Below are 22,637 nucleotides of genomic sequence, written 5' to 3'. Positions count from 1 at the left end.
GAGCTAGCTGAGTTTGTACCTCTCTGCAGCTTGTTTCAATCCTATGCAGTGGTCCCTCCATATCGGGCAGTGATGCCACTAATTAGAATGATCTCCATGGTACAGCTGTAGAAATTTCCTAGAGTCTTTGGTGACAGACCAAAGACGCATCAAGTTTACTTACATTTTACATGTTTTTTTATTAAAGAAAAGGACTTCTGTGCAAGGGTCAGCATAATATCCTAGTACTTCTGTTGTAACATTAAATTTATTGAATTTTCAGGTAGAAATAAAATAAACCAAGATGCTACTGAAAAGCCAGATGAGAAAGCAGTATTTTCCAAATCCATTGCGAAAGGATTTTTTAAATGTGAAATTCTTGGTAAAATATAGGTTATGTATTTTCCTGAATGTATAGGAAAATGTTATTTTGTTATTTCAGCAGTCTTTTGTTTCTTTCAGCTGGAAAGGGGTGACTTCCTTTCTGAAGAATGGAAAGAAAAAATTGCCAGCACAAGGTGACCGATCCAATGTCTCAATTTGTAATTTATTTAGATTTATTATTGCTGTTGTGGTTTGTACATTTATCTTTGTAAACATTATTCACAGCTTCACAAGGAAAGCTAGCACTATTTCAAACAATTTTGCTCGTAAATTGCTCATTTGCATTCAAAGAAATTCTGCACAATTTGTACAAATCATGGGTAACATTTTTCACAAGATCACAAAAAAAATTCCTGGAAATGAATTTTAAAACAAAAGGCCCTAGTAATGATGACCAGAAATTGGAGCACTTGTGAAGAGAATTTGATTTTGAATCTAATCCCCTGAGAGTTTGTCATAAATCAAGAAGTGAAAACCATAAGACCATAAGATATAGGAGCAGTAGTAGGCCATTCTGCCTATTGAGTCTGTTCTACCACTCAATCATGGGCTGATCTAATTCTTCCGGTCATCCCCAATCCCCTGCTTTCATCCCTTACCCTTTGATTCTCTGGCTAATCAAGAACCTATCCATCTCTGCCTTAAATACACCCAATGACTTGGCCTCCACAGCTGCTTGTGGCAACAAATTCTACAGATTTACCACCCTCTGACTAAAGTAATTTCTCTACATCCCTGTTGTAAATAGACATCCTTCAATCCTGAAGTTGTGCCCTCTTGTCCTGGAATCCTCTACCATGAAATAATTTTGCTATATCTAATCTGTTCAGGTCTCTTAACATTCAGAATGTTTCTATGAGATCCCCCCTCATTCCCCTGAACCGAGGGAATACAGCCCAAGAGCTGCCATACGTTCCTCAAATGGTAACCCTTTCATTCCTGGAATCATTCTCATGAATCTTCTCTGAACCCTCTCCAATGTTAGTATATCCTTTCTAAAATAAGGAGCCCAAAACTGCACACAGTACTCCTAGTGTGGTCTCGCGAATGCCTTATAGAGCCTCAACTTCACATCCCTGCTCTTATATTTTATCAAAGTTCATGACCATACACTTTCCAACATTTCACTTGCCACCTCTTTGCCCATTCCCCTAAATTATCCAAGTATCTCTGGAGGCTCTCTGTCTCTTCAACACTACCCGCTCTTTCATCCTTTGTATCATCGGCAAATTTAGCCACAAATCCATTAGTACCGTAGTCCAATCATTGACATACATTGTAAAAAGGAAGTCATACATACATCATTGACATACATTGGAAGTCTGAGGACTTCCAGGTTGTGGTTGGTTCATGATATATGTAAGTTTAGGAACTCGGCTATCATTATCCATTTGATACCTGTTGACTACTCATTGAAGTGATACAGCCATCCATGTAGTTGATCTAAATGTTAGTAGTGCTTCAAGATGGCCTTCCATTCCATACGTAGAGGATGGTGGATGGCAAATTTGTGCCATCCCTTGCTGCTGGGTGTTGTCCGTGGGGGAATTTGTGGCATCCTGGCTGGTATTGCTCACATCTGAAAGTGATTTTATTTTAAAGACCACTTAAGGTGTGCTAATTACAATTTGTTTCTCTGTGTATCCTTTTTGAAACTACAATTTTGTAATTTCCTTTTTTTAAAAACAATATTTTATCATACTTTAAGGAGAAGTTAGTATAGCCGCACAAATCTAAAAACAGTTTATTACTTGGAAGTTTTCATTAGTTAAAGCTTAATATACTTAGTTGACATGCATCTTGTGATTATTTGTTTTGTTTAGTTTTTCTTTCAAATGTAATTATTTTATTGTTAACATCTGTTTAGCCTAGCTTGCTCTTTCTCTAGTCTTTTATTTTTTTTATCCAATTCTTAAATATAGTGATTTTACTTTGAGGATTGTAGTCTTTGTTTTAATGATTTTTGTGAAAGACTATTTGCCTCTTCAATTTTCAGGTTTTTAATCTTTAAAATTATACCTGTATAACAGATCAATGGATATAATCATTCACTGATGACAGGAAATGCTTTATATTTCTTCTTTACCCTCCCTTGTAACACTTTTGGCCCACCAGTAGTGTGAGCGGCTTGGTAGTTGGAAATTTCTGCACTTCCTCTTGATGTTTAGACATCATTTTAAGATTCTTGTTTAAACTCAAAACATTTGGTCATCTCTGGTCATGTCTCCTGTTTGGGTCAGTAACTGGTATTTTTCTTCAGATTTTGGTTCCTAATGCTATCCTTTATTTTAACATTCTTAAGATGTAGAAATCTTCAGATGTATGTACTGTATTCTTGGAATATTTTGATCTATATTCCATCCTGTTTCCAGTTTTTTTTTGCAGCCTTTTAAAAAATTTGTTTTCTACTGCAATCAAAAGTCATTTCTTCTTCTCGATTAAACCTTTTAAATGTTTCATGTTTGGGTTTCCTTTCCTGTGATTATCCTTGAACTGCACCAGTCCAATATTGACCAGCTTTGATTAATGTCTATAAGTGCAGTTGTTAATGATCTCGTTGTGTTTCTAGAACCTTATTTGGACCATCTATTGTATTTGTTAATAACAAGATGTTCTTGGTTCATTGTTTCTGATTCAGGTCAGGTGCTCTAATGTAGTCTGTAATGGTCTTTTCAGCTAATAATGTATTAATAATTTATGTATTACCTTGTGTATATTTGAAGACCTGTTTTACCAACTCAATTTAAAACGGGCATTAAATTATTGTGGCTAAATTATGTTTTTAATGAATATAAGCACCCATATGCAAATTATAGTTTACATGATGACTGAGAAGCCAAGACTGCAGTGAAGTACATTAGACGGCTCATGTTTCTAGTATGATATTCATTATTTAAATTATGTACATTCTTCATTATTTAAATTGGCTTCTCATACTAGGTAGTTTGTCCAAACTTGGCGTATTTTATTCTTTGAACCCCCCCCCCCCCCTTTTCCTTAATATATTCAGAAGGTACTAATTTTGATTTTTATCCCTAAATAATGCTTAATTTCTATCTTGTTCATTATCTGAACATTGGGATTGCTTTTGACCCCAAAGTTTGTAAGATAGATTTAACTTTTTGTCTGAGTTACATAGAGCTCACAAGGCCTTCGTAGTTTAATTCATCCAGGTCAGAAGATTCTAATCTTCGCATTACCTTTGTTATTGTAACTGTAGTAGTTTGATCATAAGACATGGGAGCAGAATTAGGGAATCAAGTCTCTTTTGCAAGGTAGGGGAATTAAAGGTTATGGAGAAATGGCAGGTAGGTGGAGATGTATTTCCTTCTCAACCCGTTCTCCTGCTGCCTTCTCCCCATTACCTTTCACATCCTGACTTGTCAACAATCAATCAACCTCCGCCTTAAGTACATCCAATGCCTGTGGCAACGAATTCCATAGATTCAGCACCCTCTTGCTAAGAATATTCCTCCACATTTCTGTTCTAACTGGACAACCCTCTATTCTGAGGTTGTGCCCTCTGGTCCTAGACTCCCTACTATAGGAAACATCCTCTCCACATCCACTCTATCTAGGCCTTTCAACATTTGATACGTTTCAATGAGATACTACCTCATTCTTCCAGATCCAGAGAGTACAGTTGCAGAGCCATCAAACACTCCTCATATGATAAGCAATTTTCATCAACCTGCTTTAAATCCTTTCCAATATCAGCACATCCTTTCTTAGATAAGGGGCTCAGAACTGCCCACAGTTTTCCAAGTGAAGCTTCACCAGTTCCTTATAAAGCGTCAGCATTGCATCCTTGTCTCTTTATTCTAGTCCTCTCAAAATGAATGCTAACATTGCATTTGCCTTCCTCACCACTGACTCAACCTGCAAGTTAATCTCAAGGGAATCTTGCACAAGGACTCCCAAATCCCATTTGTACCTTGAATTTTTAAATTTTCTCCCTATTTAGAAAATAGTCTATTCTTTTATTCCTACTAGAAGTGCATGACCATCCACTTCCAGCTCCAGTTCCTTAACACATTCTCTTAAGAGCTGCAGTTTGGTGTACCTGGTGCAGATGTGGTTATCTGGGAGCCTGAAGATCTAGAATTCTCACATCTCACTCAAATTTGAGGGTCTTTATAGTTTTTGTGTGTTTATTTTTAAATTGCTCTTCTGATGGTGTCAAATCCATTGTAGTTTCGAAAGAAAATAGTTTTCACAAAGTCATATCTGAAACAATGCATGTGTTTTGTATAAACTATCTGCTGTATTTGGCAATGGCCATGTAAAGAGTAGAAGGGGTAACGTCTCAGAACTGCTCGAGTATTTGCAGTTCTTTGTGTTTTAACTTTATGATAATTGCAAAAGTTTACTTTGATAAGTTGTTTGGACTAATGACTCATTTTGTTACTTAAAATTTCTGCATTCTTAACTGTCAATTGGCCCTTTTGTGTATGGTAGTTAATATAAATGTTTTTGATTGTGCTTTGGTGCGACGTAAAATTTGTCACAATGAATTGATTTGATAACGTGTATTACTTTAGGTTACAACTTTGGATGGTTGAAAAATTATATTTTCAGTATTTCTTTGCAGTGTTGTGTTTGTGAATAATTTTGCCTTTGGTCCCGAGGTGGATCACCAATTGAAGGAACGATTTGCAAACATGAAAGAAGGTAAGAAGTTTTATCCTTTCTCCAAGATTTTGATAATGCAGAATTTTGCTTAATGGCTCCAAATTGGCAGATTTTCTAACAATGAAAAAGTAGAACAGAAATGTAATGGATTTTAGTGTTGAGCTTGAAGAAGCTCATTATGAGATATTCTTTATTGTAACATGCTTTTATACTTGGGTTGAGTTGTTCTCTGATCTTGGCAACTCAACTCAACCGTCAACCACCCGAACTACACATTTTCTGAATTATTTCCAATGCTTTTATGTGATAACACTGGGCCAAGTAGTAATCTGAATTTGGAAAAGTGCTTCATAGTTTGCAATCCTGGGAACACTTTATGTTGACATGGAGTTCTCAATTTCAGATTCATGATTGGAAAAGTACCAAAGGTGATACAAAGAAAAGCTCTTCCATGTAGTAAACAGTTAACATCTGGATTTCATTGCCTGACAAGGCAGTGAAGGGAGATTAATTGGTGGCTTTCAAAAGGGAATTAAAAATATGTGTATGAGCAATGGGTGTGAGAGTAGCAGCAGCACCATATTTCTGAAACTGAGAGACTAGAAGACTTGAATAGCGTTCGTTTGTACTGTTCGATATAGTGCAATTCTTCAACAGAAGTATGCAGTGTACCCGGTTTTTAGGTAAAATTTGACTCTAGTTTCTTAAATCAGCATTAGATGTGCTGTGAGTGGCTGCAGTGCTTTGTTAGCTGTTTGGCTTGTCATGAGTAAACCAAGATTGAGAGTAAAGTAATCTTGGAACATTTTAAAATCATTTTTCTTTGCGTATGCTTGTTCTCATACTTGTTAGGCAGTCGACTGTGAACATGTGCACCATCTTGGGTGTGTTACACTGGCCTCTTTCTCTCTTGTATTTATGCTTGCACTTCCATCTCCGTGTACTATACACATTTTATTGTACTACACACAACCATTGCTTCAGAATCAGGTGTAATATTACTGGCATATGTTGTGAAATCTGTTTTTATGTGGCAGTTATTCATGTCTCTGTCCAAAAGCCCTTTGAATGAAAAAATCAGTAATTTTTGTCTCTGCTTCTGAAATGAATATAACTTTGTACTTTTTTAGAACTACTTGGTCTCTTTATCCCTCCTATTTATCTTCAATAAAAATAGCCCCAGTTGAATAGCCATGGCGTATGCTCTATCTTTGTGTTCATGATAGATTACTATTTGGTGGTTGTTTATGGTCATTTGAATGTAGGCCAGGAGTTAGAACCTCTCTACAAGTTAAACAAGGCTGTATTCAGGGGTTGTAATTTGCTAATTTACTTAATTGACTTGTTTTTATTTTTATAATTGTCCCATATCTATCCTTGCCTAACCTTGATTATCCACAAAATTCTATATGGAAAAATTTATTTGAAAGGGTGGGCAGTGGATTTTGAGGAATGTGAGACAATGATGTTTCTTGTCATTTTTACAGGTGGTAAAATTGTTTCTTCCAAGCCCTTTGCACCATTGAATTTCAGAATAAATAGCAGGAATTTGAGTGGTAAGATTTTTCATTTGTTAAGTACCTTTTGAGAATGAGATTTCTCAGATATGACTTGAATGTTTTAACCCTTTATCCTTTAATCTATTTTGTGAAACTATACCTTTATAAAAGATTAGCTTGTATGTATTATGCCAAATTTATGTAGATCTCTGAATTTTTTTAATTATTGAATTGGAGGAATGCATTAGTAATGTTGATATTCATGTCTATCCCAAAGCCCTTTGCTGGACTGAGAAAATCAGTCATTTTCTTCTCTGCTCGTGAAATGAATATTGTTTTATACTTCAATGAAATTTCTTTTCAATTTCATTATACATTCTAACACCACACTGACTGACACAGGCTTGGTATTGGGCCATGTTACTGTTTAGTGGAAACAAGTTGAGTATTTTCTTGTTCTTACTAATTGAATTCATCTTAGTTCATGGCACAATGTGCTGTAATAATACATGTGACCAAACAACTTTCTCCTAAGGAGAAAGTAGTAACTCTAAACTTCATGCGCTCATTACTGGTTGGATGTTGTCTATCCTGCCCCAAAATTGCTGCAGGAGATAGAAGAATGTTGAGAAGCAAGTTAATCAAGTTTTTGGCAAGTATTTAGCACTGCAGTATTTAATTTAAAAAATATTGTGTTTTGACTTCTATGGGGAACATCCTATAGAGCTTTAGAAAGCGCAGATGAAGGTAGATCAATAATTAAGTTTGGCATGTCAGAAATACAGCCTACTGAGGCTTTGTAACAGGAAATTAATAATTTAAGAAGGCTTTAGGAAAAATGTTTTTTTAAAAAAAATTATCTGTGTGTGAAAGCTTTTCCATGGGTGTTGGCTGGGTGCAAGAGCAGATACATGTGAGCTAGTATATAACTGAAGGTGGTTGCCAATTGAGCATGTTCAAAAGAGACATTTCTGACATGTTTGGAAGTCTAGCTGTTAAATCTTTATATAACTTTGGAGATATTTTGGGGTTTTAAATACTTTACATGCTGTAGGTGGCAATTAAAAATTTTTGAACATAGAAACATAGAAAATGTACAGCACAATACAGGCTCATCAGTCCACAGTGCTGTGCTGAACAAGTACTTTAGAAATTACCTCAGGTTACCCATAGCCCTCTATTTTTCTAAGCTCCATGTACCTATCCAGGAGTCTCTTATTGTATCTGCCTCCACCACCGTCGCCTGCAGCCTATTCTATGCACTCACCACTCTCTGCGTTTTTAAAAAAAAAACTTACCTTTGACATCTCTGTACCTACTTCCAAGCATCTTTAAACTGTGTCCGCTTGTGTTAATGATTTCTGCCCTCGGAAAAAGCCTCTGACTATCCACACGATCAGTACCTTATACACCTCTACCAGGTCACCTCTTATCTTCCGTCACTCCAAGGAGAAAGGGCTGAGTTCACTCAACCTATTCTCATAAGGCATTCTCACCAATCTGGGCAACATCCTTGTAAATCTCCTCGGCACCTTTTTTATAGTTTCCACATCCTTCCTGTAGTGAGGTGACCAGAACTGATCACTTTTCATTTTCTTAAATGAAACTGGGGAAATCTTGGAGCTAAATCTACTGTAGTTGAGATGCATTGCTCTCAGTACATCATTGCAGTTAGTAATTCATAGAACTGCTTGCTGCTTTTCATTAATTGTACTTTTGTTTTGAAACCTTGTTATAAAGACAAAAGTTTTTTGTGTGATATTGAAACTTAAAAAGGACTTAATCAGAAACTGTTTTTATTTCTATGACTCTTCAAAGATATTGGCACCATTATGAAGGTTGTGGAGTTATCACCACTGCGAGGATCAGTTTCATGGACTGGTAAACCAGTTTCCTACTACCTGCATACAATTGACCGGACCATAGTAAGTAAAATATAAGATGTTTTAGTTACCAGAAAAGTTCCTTCCTTACACATGCTTGAATTTCCAGCATCTGCAGATTTCCTCGTGTTTGTTCCTTACACATGCTCTGTTTTAGGAACAGCTTTATTTAGAGATATAATGCAGAACAGGCTCTTCCAGCCAAACGAGCTGCATCGCCCAACAACCGATCTATTTTGCACTAGCCTTAATCACAGGACAATTTACAATGACCAGTTACACTACTAACTGGTAGTTCTTTGGTCTGTGGGAGGAAATGGAGCACCTGGAAGAAACCCACACGGCCACGGGGAGAATATACAAACTCCTGATGGGTGACGCCGGAATTGAACTCTGAAATCTGCCCCGAGTTGTAATAGCATCACACTAACGGCTACGCTACTTTGACATCCATGCTGCTTCCCCTCCACCATCAATTTTCTAAATGGACAATGAACAAACCCATGAACACTAACTCACTGTTTTTGGGCTCTTTTTGCACTACTTATTTAATTTAAAATATATATTTCTTGGTGTAATTTATAGCTTTTTATATATTGCAATGTACTGATGCCACAAAACTGCAAATTTCACAACATGTGCCAGTGGTGTTAAACCTGATTCAAATTGTAAGATTATTGGTGTCTTGACGATGGCATAAGAAAAATGTGGAACGAACTGCTAGTGCAAGTAGTGCATGTGAGCTTGATTTCAATGTTTAAGAGAAGTTGGGATAGGTATATGGACAGTAGAGGTATGGAGAGCTATGGTTCAGGTGCTGATCAATGGGGAGTAGACAGTTTTAAATAGCTCAGCGTGGACTAGATGGTCAAAAGAGACTGTTTCTGTGCTGTACTTTTCTATTACTCTTTAAAAATCATTGGTTAATACTGTTTTCTCATAAACAGTAACTTGTTTTTGAAATATAAATTTCTCATAGGAGTAGATACAGGCATGATGCTTCCCTTGCTGGTTCTACCTCAAGCCAGGGTTCACTTTCTCAGTTCAATTGGTCAGCCATTCAGAAAACTGGTGTGAAGAAATTCCCTCACCCAGGTGATTGATAGTAAATCTTTATGATTCTCTATGAGAGCAGCAGAAGCTTTGTTGCAGATGATGTTTAAGACAGATTGATTAGTTACAGAGTATTAAAGGGGAAATTGAAGGTAGCACTGAGTTGGCATATTAACCAAGGTGTTGTTGAATCATGGAGTGGCCACTTGTGGCATATCTATTTATTTATCACACATACATCGAAACATGCAGTACAGTGTACCATTTGCATTAGCATCCAGCGCAAACCAAGAATATGCTAGGGGTAGCTCTAGTATTACCATACATTCTGGCACCAACATTGCATTTTCAGCACCCTACTACTGTTTCTGTTTCTTATATTGCACTCTTAGCACGTAGAATAATACCAAGAATGGTGCTGGGAATGAAAATTGTGTGAACCTGTGGAATCTCATTGATCTCCCAGGTGATAGACAAAAACATGGCAATGCTTTCTGTTAACTGCCGTTATTGCAGCTTCCTTTTGCTGGTCATCAAATTCGTCATTGATTTGTATATTAGTAACTAAGTAACTGGTGCAGATGGCAGGGCTTCAAATTCTTAGATCACTGGGATCTATTTTGGGGAAGGCATGACTTATACAGAAACGATGGGTTACACCTGAACTCAAAGGGTACTAATATCCTGGCGGGATTGTTTAATATAGCTGTTAGGGAGGGTTTAAACTGAGTTGGCAAGGGGAAGGAAACCAGGGTGTTAGGGTCGAGGAAGAGGAAAATAGAAATAAGTCAAGAAAGTCCTGCTGTTCAGGAGGATTTAAGCTAATGTGGCAGGGGGATGGGAACAACTGCAGAGAGACAGAGGGGTGTAAAATGAGGGTAGAAGCAAAAAGTAGTAAGGTGAAAAGTAAAAGTGGCAGGCAGGCAAATCCAGGGCAAAAATCAAAAAGGGCCACTTTTCAACATAATTTTATAAGGGCTATGAGTGTTTTAAAAACAAGCCTGAAGGCTTGTGTGTCAATGCGAGGAGCATTCGTAACAAGGTGGATGAATTGAATGTGCAGATAGTTATTAATGAATATGATATAGTTGGGATCACAGAGACATGGCTCCAGGGTGACCAAGGATGGGAGCTCAGCATCCAGGGATATTCAATATTCAGGAGGGTTAGACAGGAAAGAAAAGGAGGTGGGGTAGCCTTGCTGGTTAGAGAGGAGATTAACGCATTAGAAAGGAAGGACATTAGCCTGAAGGATGTGGAATCGATATGGGTAGAGCTGCATAACACTAAGGGGCATAAAACGCTGGTGGGAGTTGTGTACAGGTCACCTAACAGTAGCAGTGAGGTTGGGGATGGCATTAAACAGGAAATTAGAAATGCGTGCAATAAAGGAACTGCAGTTATAATGGGCGACTTCAATCTACATATAGATTGGGTGAACCAAATTGGTAAGGGTGCTGAGGAAGAGGATTTCTTGGAATGTATGTGGGATGGTTTTCTGAACCAACATGTCGAGGAACCAACTAGAGAGCAGGCCATTCTAGACTGAGTATTGAGCAATGAGGAAGGGTTAGTTAGCAATCTTGTTGTGCGAGGCCCCTTGGGTAAGAGTGACCATAATATGGTGGAATTCTTCATTAAGATGGAGAGTGACATAGTTAATTCAGAAACAAAGGTTCTGAACTTAAAGAAGAGTAACTTTGAAGGTATGAGACGTGAATTAGCTAAGATAGACTGGCAAATGATACTTAAAGGGTTGTCAGTGGATATGCAATGGCAAGCATTTAAAGATCGCATGGATGAACTACAACAATTGTTCATCCCACTTTGGCAAAAGAACAAACCAGGGATTGTAGTGCACCCGTGGCTGACAAGGGAAATTAGGGATAGTATCAAGTCCAAAGAAGAGACATACAAATTAGCCAGAAAAGCGGCACACCTGAGGACTGGGAGAAATTCAGAGACCAGCAGAGGAGGACAAAGGGCTTAATTAGGAAAGGGAAAAAAGATTATGAGAGAAAGCTGGCAGGGAACATAAAAACTGACTGTAAAAGCTTTTATAGATATGTGAAAAGAAAAAGATTGGTTAAGACAAATGTAGGTCCCTTACAGTCAGAAACAGGTGAATTGATCATGGGGAACAAGGACTTGGCAGATTAATTGAATAACTATTTTGGTACTGTCTTCACTAAGGAGGACATAAATAATCTTCCGGAAATAGTAGGGGACCGAAGATCTAGTGAGATGGAGGAACTGAAGGAAATACATGTTAGTAGGGAAGTGGTGTTAGGTAAATTGAAGAGATTAAAGGCAGATAAATCCCCAGGGCCAGATGGTCTGCATCCCAGAGTGCTTAAGGAAGTGGCCCAAGAAATAGTGGATGCATTAGTGATAATTTTTCAAAACTCTTTAGATTCTGGATTAGTTCCTGAGGATTGGAGGGTGGCTAATGTAACCTCACTTTTTAAAAAAAGTAGGGAGAGAGAAACCGGGGAATTATAGACTGCAAACATGAGGAAATCTGCAGATGCTGGAAATTCAAACAACAACACACACAAAATGCTGGTAGAACACAGCAGGCTAGGCAGCATCTATAGGGAGAAGCGATGTCAACGTTTCGGGCCGAGACCCTTCGTCAGGACTCTGTTAGCCTGACATCGGTGGTGGGGAAAATGCTAGAGTCAGTTATCAAAGATGTGATAACAGCACATTTGGAAAGCGGTGAAATCATCGGACAAAGTCAGCATGGATTTGTGAAAGGAAAATCATGTCTGACGAATCTTATAGAATTTTTTGAAGATGTAACTAGTAGAGTGGATAGGGGAGAGCCAGTGGATGTGGTATATTTAGATTTTCAAAAGGCTTTTGACAAGGTCCCACATAGGAGATTAGTGTGCAAACTTAAAGCACACGGTATTGGGGGTATGGTATTGATGTGGATAGAGAATTGGTTGGCAGACAGGAAGCAAAGAGTGGGAGTAAACGGGACCTTTTCAGAATGGCAGGCAGTGACTAGTGGGGTACCGCAAGGCTCAGTGCTGGGACCCCAGTTGTTTACAATATATATTAATGATTTAGACGAGGGAATTAAATGCAGCATCTCCAAGTTTGCGGATGACACGAAGCTGGGCGGTGGTGTTAGCTGTGAGGAGGATGCTAAGAGGATGCAGGGTGACTTGGATAGGTTAGGTGAGTGGGCAAATTCATGGCAGATGCAATTTAATGTGGATAAATGTGAGGTTATCCACTTTGGTTGCAAGAACAGGAAAACAGATTATTATCTGAATGGTGGCTAATTAGGAAAAGGGGAGATGCAACGAGACCTGGGTGTCATTGTACACCAGTCATTGAAGGTGGGCATGCAGGTACAGCAGGCGGTGAAAAAGGCAATTGGTATGTTGGCATTCATAGCAAAAGGATTTGAGTACAGGAGCAGGGAGGTTCTACTGCAGTTGTACAAGGCCTTGGTGAGACCACACCTGGAATATTGTGTGCAGTTTTGGTCCCTTAATCTAGGAAAGACATTCTTGCCATAGAGGGAGTACAGAGAAGGTTCACCAGATTGATTCCTGGGATGGCAGGACTTTCATATGAAGAAAGACTGAATTGACTGGGCTTATACTCGCTGGAATTTAGAAGATTGAGGGGGGATCTTATTGAAACGTATAAAATTCTAAAGGGGTTGGACAGGCTAGATGCAGGAAGATTGTTTTCGATGTTGGGGAAGTCCAGAACGAGGGGTCACAGTTTAAGGATAAGGGGAAGCCTTTTAGGACCGAGATGAGGAAATACTTCTTCACACAGAGAGTGGTGAATCTGTGTAATTCTCTGCCACAGGAAACAGTTGAGGCTGGTTCATTGGCTATATTTAAGAGGGCGTTAGATATGGCCCTTGTGGCTAAAGGGATCGGGGGTATGGAGAGAAAGCAGGTACAGGGTTCTGAGTTGGATGATCAGCCATGATCATACTGAATGGCGGTGCAGGCTCGAAGGGCCGAATGGCCTACTCCTGCACCTATTTTCTATGTTTCTATATTGATTTTGGAGTTGCAACTGGAAAGTAGCAAATAACCTATTTTGTTTTCCATTTCAGCTTGAAAACTACTTTTCTAGTCTCAAAAACCCAAAACTCAGGGTAAGTTTCGAACTTGTTAAAATAATTGCACTTAATGCATTTGAAGACAATAAATAAGCAATTTGGGAAAAAGTCGGGTAGGTGGAGCTGAGTCCACAGCCAGATTAGCCACAATCCTATTGAATGCCAGCGCAGCCTCGACGGGTCAGATGGCCAATTCCTGCTCCTATTCCTTGTGTTCTTTTGTACCTGTACACCAGTATAAATATAATCATCTGAAAATGTGGAGTGTAGTTGTGTTGGAACAAAATAATTGATTCCTGAACCAATGGAATAACCTTTTGGAGAAGGTGGACCAGAAGAGTAAATTGCACGTTAAGCAATTAATTTGAAAGTAAATGTAATTCTGAATATGAAAAGCTCAGTGTAAATTGGTGTGAACAACTACTAATTTGCATGGGCTATTTGTTTCCTATTAGAATTTGTATTTACTCTGTTTAATGTAATTCGAGGAGGTCATTTGATCCATTGTGTTTAATCTGGCTCTCAGCGCAATCCTCCACACTAACAGCTTTCTACATGAGCACGTCAGGAGTGTCCTGTCTGGCTGCATCATTGCGTGTACGGAAAGTGCAAGGCATTGGACTGCGACCCAACAGAAGACAGTAAAAACTGCTGAGAGCATCACTAAGGTCTCCCTCCCCCCATTTGTGACATTTACCAGGAATGTTGTTGATGAAAGGCAAGAAGCATTGCTGAGGATCTCTACCACCCATTCCACAATAACTTTGACCCACTACTGGCAAGAAGGCAGCATCAGGACTAGTGCTATGCATTACATGCATTTTGATTTATATTTTATTGTGTTGATATTTTGGTTTATGGGCTGCTTGTGATGTATGTATTATGAGTGCATCATGGTCTGGAGAAGCTTTGTTTCATTTGATTGTATATATGTACAATCAGATGACAATAAACTTGAACTTTAACACCCCATGCCACCCATATTCCACTAGCTTCTCTGCAACCAGTTCTTTCTGTGGTGCCCTATTAACATCCACCTGATTCTATCACCAATATATACTGGAAGTGATTTGCAGGAACTATTTTGCATGTCTTTGAGATGTGGGAGAAAACTTACCAGGATAGGGGTTCCTGACCTGGTGTCCATAGACCCCTTGCTTAATGGTATTGGTCAATGGCGTAACAATGTTTGTGAGCCCTTGCATTAGGAGAAGGTGCTCATTCTGCACGGTACTAGAAGTCAGTTTTGAACTTGGGTTGCTGGATCTGTGAGGCAGTAGCACTGCCCTCTGCACTACTGTGCCGTTGCATATAGAGTAGGATGAAGTTTTGTGCAGTTTAATCTGTTTCCCCCACCATCCCATTTGTAGAATAAAACAAGAACAGCTTGTTTCCTGTTCTATCTTTATAATTTAGGTTTTCATAATGTTATCTTCATTTAAGGTTAAGGATCAGCTTTTATTATCACATGCACATCAAAACAGTGAAATGCGTCAAATCAGATCAGTGAGGATTGTGCTGAGCAGCTTGCAAGTGTTGCCACATTTCTACCACCAACATAGTATACCCACAACTCATTGACCCTTAACCATATGTCTCTGGAGTGTGGGAGGAAACTGGAGTACCCCAAGGGGTCACAGGGAGAACATACAAACTCCTTACAGACAGCGGAGGGGAGGGGATTGAACCCTAATTTTACAGCCGGTGGTGTGATAGCACTACAGTAATTGCAGTGCTACTGTGCCTAGAAATATGTTGCCGAGCAAAGCTGAAATAATTGATTTTTTTCTTGCTCTTTCAATGAGTGTTGCTCTGGCACTTCAGTCTTCCAGAGGTTTAATTAAATATGATTTCTGTTTCTCAAAACAGTTAGTTTGAAAATGACACTTGGCATTGGTGACAAATATGAAAGGTCACTTCATGAATCGTAGTCCACACAATATGAATGAACTTTTGATATTTTGGTTACAGGAGGAACAAGAGGCAGCTAGACGTAGACAACAAAAGGAAAACAAAGAAAATAAGAGTAGTACAACAACTCCAACCAAGGTAATGCATTTAATTTGTGTGAAATATCTTTGAAGGGTAACTGCACAATACTATTTGGGTAGATGTGCTTGTGATTCATCAACCAGCATATAATTAACTCTTTGTAATCTCGTTCATATTAAAGTGACATTGGAAATTAGTTTTTAGATGTTAGATAATTTTTACTTCTGCTTTTGGGGGTAGTGCTGTAAGTGCCACCATTTACTATTATCCCTAATTGCCCTTGAACTGAGAGCTAGCCCATTTCAGAGGACATTTGAGCCAACCACATTGGGCACGAAATAGCAAATAGGCCCAACCAAGATGTCAGTTATTCTCCCCTGACTGATCATTTGATTATGAGCACTTGGTTTTGAAGCATTTTCCTGAATTTAAGTTTGCACTTTACAACATCTGTCTGATTAAATTCTTGCCTGTTACCATGGGATAATTTTACTGATTTTTCTCATCTTTGCAACTCTTTGGTATTTTGTCATGTCCTTGTTCTTCTTGCCATTTGTATGCTCCCTCCTTCTGCCTGCTAAAGGCACAACCTAGTTAGCTTAGTAAATATTTATATATAAGACAAGTATTTTAAAAATATTTCTGAAATACAGTGTGGCGGTTAGTGTGACACAATTACAGCTTGGGGCATCAGAATTCATTTTTGATGCTGTCTGAAAGAAGTTTGTACATCCCTTCCTGTGAACACATGGGTTTCTTCCAGGTGCTCGGCTTTCCTCCCAGATTCCAAAGATATACTGGTTAATGGATTAATTGATAATTGTAAATTGTCCTGCAATTAGGTGGGTTGCTGGGTGATACAGCTTGTTGGGCTGGAAGGACCTGTTCCATTCTGTATTTCTAAATGAGATAAATACTCTGGACAAGCCAGCGAGCACTGTGACGGTTATGCTTTTTGACTTCTCCAGTGCATTCAACACCATCCACCCTGCTCTGTTGGGTGAGAAGCTGACAGTGATGCAGGTGGATGCTTCCCTGGTGTCATGGATTATTGATTACCTGACTGGCAGACCACAGTACATGCGCTTGCAACACTGTGTGTCAGACAGAGTGGTCAGCAGCACTGGGGCTCCACAGGGGACTGTCCTGTCTCCCTTTCTCTTCGCCATCTACACCTCGGACTCCAACTACTGCACAGAGCCTTGCCATCTTCAGAAGTTTTCTGATGACTCTGCCATAGTTGGATACATCAGCAAGGGAGAGGAGGCTGAGTACAGGGCTACGGTGGGAAACTTTGTCACATGGTGTGAGCAGAATCATCTGCAGCTTAATGTGAAAAAGACTAAGGAGCTGGTGGTGGACCTGAGGAGGGCTAAGGTATTGGTGACCCCTGTTTCCATCCAAGGGGTCAGTGTGGACATGGTGGAGGATTACAAGTACCTGGGGATACGAATTGACAACAAACTGGACTGGTCAGAGAACACTGAGGCTGTCTACAAGAAGGGTCAGAGACATCACTATTTCCTGAGGAGACTGAGGTCCTTTAACATCTGCCGGACAATGCTGAGGATGTTCTACGAGTCAGTGGTGGCCAGTGCTATTATGTTTGCTGTTGTGTGCTGAGGTAGCAGGCTGAGGGTAGCGGACACCAACAGAACCAACAAACTCATTCGTAAGGCCAGTGATGTTGTGGGGGTGGAACTGGACTCTCTGACGGTGGTGTCTGAAAAGAGGATGCTGTCCAAGTTGCATGCCATCTTGGACAATGTCTCCCATCCACTCCATAATGTACTGGTTAGGCACAGGAGTACATTCAGCCAGAGACTCATTCCACCAAGATGCAACACTGAGCGTCATAGGAAGTCATTCCTGCCTGTGGCCATCAAACTTTACAACTCCTCCCTCGGAATGTCAGACACCCTGAGCCAATAGGCTGGTCCTGGACTTATTTCCACTTGGCATAGTTTATTTATTATTATTTAATTATTTATGGTTTTATATTGCTATATTTTTACACTATTCTTGGTTGGTGTGACTCTAACGAAACCCAATTTCCCTCAGGATCAATAAAGTATGTCTGTCTGTCTGTTCATCCGGCTGGCTACTGATTATCAGTGTTTGAACCTTGGTTGACTATGCCTGCGTTAGAGAAATACAATTTTTCATACTGAATGATCAATAAAATTGACTCTTTATTATGCCCTAATAATGCTAATGCAACTGACAGGATTCTGGTCCTGAAGAGGAGAAAATTGGGGTAACCGGAATTAAAAAATCAGCTTCACCTGCTAAACCACGGAAGAGCAAGATAATTAACAAAGGCAAGAGAATTGCAGTAAGAAAAAGAGGGCGTCCCAAGAAAATGAGCACTGCAATTTCAAAAAGAAATACAAAGAAAAGCCAATCTGCACTGGATCTTTTACATGCTCAGACTCTATCGGCATCCTCACCTCAGGGTAAGTTCTGCAGTCAGTTTCCCTGTTTTGTTCTGTGAATGGGCAAGTAAAAAGCTTTGTAGTTTTATTCATTTTCATTAATGTTGCCTAATTTAATGGCAACAAAGAATGCCTTCAGGTATGATTACATTGCTGTATAAACAGAGTCTTTTAAACCACATGCACTTGATACTTCTAAATGCATTGATAAGTAGCATTTAATTACTTCAAGCTAAGTTATAAATTCAATGCAGAAATATTGAAAATTCATTATAATTTCCAATGGTTTACCCATCTCTGGTAAATTGTAAGCAGTGTCTTACTAACTATTGAGTAACTTGTTCACTCAAATTCTGTAAAGGTTTGGGGATAAATTTTTAGTAGGCATTAACTGATATTTACTCGTTAACAAGGTGCTAAATTTAACCTACCAATATTACTTTGCATGCTTCTGACCTGAAGTATGGTTATTTTAAATACCTACATGAAGATTCAGCATCCACTTGCATGACCTTAATTGGGATTGAAGAAAAATTAGTTCACTGGTGGAAAATATAACTAAAATATCTGACATGTGATAGGGCAGGGGTTCCCAAACTTTTTTTAATGTCATGGATCCCTACCATTATAAGTTGGGAACCCCTGCGATAGGGTGCTACATCTAGACCCACTCTTGAGTAGTTGGCACGAAATACATAAAACTATTACGCAGTTGTTAAATATGGCTAAATGCCATATTTTTCATTATATTTTGGCATACTAACTTGCTATTAAAATATTTGCACTTATAAATCTATCAAGTTGGCCTTGATTCAGTTGTAATAACATTTGGGTCTTTAATTACAGTAGGTGGAGTTTAATGTTAATTTTGGTCTTGCCCACATGGATTTTGTCAATTTGCTGCTTTAGCTTTGTAAATGTTTTTGCCCTTCTTTGATAGTGTTGATAAAGCCACATGTATTGTCTGGTGTGCAATTTGCTTAATAACAGCTGATATTTGTAACATTATAACTCACGAAAAACTCCAGTCCATTACTTTCCTTTTTCAGATGCATACAAGTCACCTCATAGTCCATTTTACCAACTACCTCCCAAAGTGCAACGCTATTCACCCAATCAGTTTTTACTGGGTCCTACACCACCTGCACTACAGAAGCTGCTAGGTGAGTATTGCTGCTGTTTGGTGCTTGTGTACCTGCATGGAATTATATGGCTGCTCTGGACTGTATATAAATTTAATTTTCATTCTCTCTGCTCTGGTTTTTACAAAGCTATTATTGCCTGCAATACTGTCTGTCTATCTTTTATATTTTCTGTCTGTTGCTTTTATAGTTGTCAACTTCAAAAGTCAGTCAATACACTTGGCTTTTAATCTGTACTGTTGTCACACAAGAATATTATCTCATTGATTTCTTGTTTCAGTATCTAGGTTTCTTTGAATTAGTAAATGATAAACCTAACATATTAATAATGCCAGATTATTTAGTTATATAAATCAATGCAGTTGAGTGTAAACTCTGCCATTTTGGACTTTAATTATTGTAGAATTTTGAATGTTGGGCATGGCTGGATTTAAACTTGCATGTGTAGCCCCTGGAAATTTTGTTCTTTTTGTGACAACTTTATTATGTAACTGTCCTACTTCAATGAGAAAATTTAATAAACAAACTAATCATATCCTTTGTATTATCCATCTCATGGGGAGCTTACAACTACCTTTGTAGGCCTATTAGACCATAAGACTTGGGAGCAGAATTAGCTGTTAGACTCCTCAATTTCTGATAGTTGATATATTATCCCTTTAAGCCCCATTCCCTGTAACCTTTGACACCCTTACTAATCGAGAACCTTACAAACTCAGCTTAAAATATATCCAATGACTTGGCCTCCATAACTGTCTTTGGCAGTGAATTCCACAGATTCACCATCCTCTGGCTAAAGAAATTCCTCCTCATTCATTAATTGGTATTCATTTTGGCCATGTTGTCTCTCTCTCCCCCCCCCCCCCCCCCCACCCCTTACACCCAGTGTTGTTAACAATCAAATGGGTTGTACATTAAAATGGGCATCTTTTATCCATTTGCAACAAATCTGATTGCAGCTTTATTCAGTAATACATGCTGAACTTAGAAAGGAACTGGAATAGGTTTTTGAATTGTTGACAGGAAAAGATCGAGACTTGGAAGAAAACATAGCCTGGATACCAACTGAACTTGAAAATAGTTTGTCTTGAATAAAGTAGTCAGCACCTTGTCATTGGTGATTATGTATCAAGTTTGTGAAGTCTGGATACTGTTGCAAATTGAAAACCTGTGCTTTCTCTTCCTATTTGTTTAGTGTGAGGTTGAGTGACATGAAGGTTGGGGTGGAAAGGTGGTTGGGATGCAAAATGACTTGATTAAAAAAATCCAAATAATATCTAATGATATTAGATCACTCTATCTATTTCTGGTTACCTCCCTACATGGAAGATCAATAAGATCGAAAGAGTACAGAGAAAAGTTATAAAGTTGTTGCTGGGACTTAAGGACCTGGGTTATAGGGGAATGTTGAACAGGTTAAGACTTTTCTTTCCTGGAGTGTAGGAGAATGAGGACAGATTTAACAGAAGTATGGAGAACTGTAGGGTATAGATAGAGTAAATGCAAGCTTGCTTTTCCACTGAGGATGGGTGAGACTAGAACTAGAGGTCATAGGTTAAGGGTCATAATAGGTCATAATGTTTAAAGACGAATCTGAAGGCTGCCTTTTCCGCTCAGGATGGTGTGAGTGTGGAGTGGGCTGCCAGCAGAAGTGGTGGATGTGGATTCGATTGCAACTTTTAAGACAAGTTTGCGTAACTACAAAGTGTGGGTATGGGTGCGGCTCTGAGAGTTGGCAGTGTGGAATGGACTAGATAGGTCAAAGGGCCTTTCTGTGCTGTAGTGCTCTATAACTGATTTCTTGAACTTTATTTGATTTAACATAGAAATAATGTATTTGGACTTGCAAAAGTGAAGTAAGCAGTTAAAATTTAAGCCATTGTTATTTATAAGGATTATTAATTATGATTTGCAGTTGCTGATTTTTTTCTCTACTTAAGCTCATTGTAGGGACCCAATTAGTGAATTAAAGGCTCTAATCAAAGTTTTGCAATAATCAGGCTGGCTGACCAGTAACTCACATAATGCTTTGCATTGAAAGTTGTGCAAACTGTGAATGAACACGTTAAGGTTTCTGCCCAAACCTTTGATTTAAATTAGTTTTCTGATGCTCTGCAATGGAAGCAAGGGTAAAGCTTACTTCATAATATTTGGACACAGCTTGAGTTTCTGTGTTATTTCTGAAAAGTGAATGCATCTAGGCCTTTTGCTGCTTTAAAGTTGTGTGGAAAGAGCCGGCAAGTGAATTATCCATCAAATTTCTTGCACATTATTAACCAGACACTGGTATGATGTGGCAGGTCTCTGTTACGGCAAAATCTGCAGATAGACCCTTGAAGCTGGGGAACCTTCATTTGCTGTTGGCTTAAGATTGCGGAATACAAGTGAAAAATAATTCCCCTTTTCTTTTGGCCAACCGCATGGAATGCTGCTGATTGAATATAATTTTTATTTTTGACTCCTAAATACAAAGATTGTGCAGATGCTGGATATCCAGAGTAACGCACACACAACTCAGCAGGAGCAGGTCAGGTAGTGTCTGTGGAGAGGAATAAAGAGTTGAGGGCTCCAGGATATGATGAACATGCAATCATGTTGATTTCCCCAGTTGATGTTTGTAGTTTTGATCAGTTTTCTGTGGCAATAGAGAAAGTTGGCAATTTTCTAGTTGAAACTCAATTACACTGAAGAGATTCTGTTCATTGTGAAAAATTATATTACCAGATCCTTTGCTTCATCACTACAGCCACTTTGCTCTAATGAGGGAAATGGACTAAAGTGCTTAGTGATGTTCTTTTGCTATTGCCATATTGTTAACACACAAACTGCAAACTTGCTTTATTGGCAGTGTGGTGCATCTCTTGCCCACCCCCCCCCCCCCCCCATGTAAAGTTTTGGAAAGTTATTCTCCAAACAAAAACAGATGTATTCTCCCTGAATATTGAATGAAGAAATGTGATAATTTAAGTGATTAATTATGCACTAATAAGTATTGATCAAATCTAGAGTCTTTCAGGTTGCAGTATCTGCAGTTTATGGCATATATGAAGACACCTCAGTACAAAACTAACCTGCAGCAATTATTGGACCAGGAAAAGGTACGCTGCTTGATTTATTCCATGGTAAAATTAGAGTGCATCAGTAATATGCTTCAAGAAAATGATATCAGAATTAATGAGCTAAAGGTAATGAAGGCTGTAATTTGATCGCATTGGCTTGAATGTCCAGGTACTATGGTTACCATTTATTTCAATATCTTGATAAAAGTGAGCTTTGGTGTAATATTAGTTCCCTTAGGACAGAACGTGATGTTAATGACACTGCCCACTCTTGCCACTGATCTACATGATAAATTGACTTGCATTTTTCTCAGATGTGCAAACATTGACTTTCAACCCAAAACTGTAGGAAATACAGATGATGGCAGACATGCTATGTGATCTTGTACTCTTATGACCAGGCCTTGGTCATGCCACAGCAGAAAAACACTTTGGGTGTGTTAGGGAGCTGCCTGCAGTTTGAAGTAGCTGTCAAACACA

The 22,637-nt window shown here is 38.7% G+C and overlaps 1 protein-coding gene across 2 annotated transcripts in view; it reads left to right on the top strand.

Moving 5' to 3' along the window:
* dot1l (DOT1-like histone H3K79 methyltransferase) overlaps window positions 1–22,637 on the top strand; it is a 95,829-nt gene that overhangs the window by 31,523 nt on the left and 41,669 nt on the right. For both annotated transcript variants that reach the window (XM_073068201.1, XM_073068202.1), the window contains exons 8-16: window positions 442–497; window positions 4,955–5,034; window positions 6,483–6,551; window positions 8,313–8,419; window positions 13,524–13,565; window positions 15,501–15,578; window positions 17,749–17,977; window positions 19,006–19,119; window positions 22,105–22,196. In XM_073068201.1, coding sequence (XP_072924302.1) covers window positions 442–497; window positions 4,955–5,034; window positions 6,483–6,551; window positions 8,313–8,419; window positions 13,524–13,565; window positions 15,501–15,578; window positions 17,749–17,977; window positions 19,006–19,119; window positions 22,105–22,196 — 867 coding nt within the window. The remainder of the gene's footprint in view (window positions 1–441; window positions 498–4,954; window positions 5,035–6,482; window positions 6,552–8,312; window positions 8,420–13,523; window positions 13,566–15,500; window positions 15,579–17,748; window positions 17,978–19,005; window positions 19,120–22,104; window positions 22,197–22,637) is intronic.

Source organism: Hemitrygon akajei, chromosome 16 (genome assembly GCF_048418815.1).
Source record: "Hemitrygon akajei chromosome 16, sHemAka1.3, whole genome shotgun sequence".
Taxonomy (NCBI): domain Eukaryota; kingdom Metazoa; phylum Chordata; class Chondrichthyes; order Myliobatiformes; family Dasyatidae; genus Hemitrygon; species Hemitrygon akajei.
This window is presented reverse-complemented; position numbering and strand designations above follow the sequence as displayed.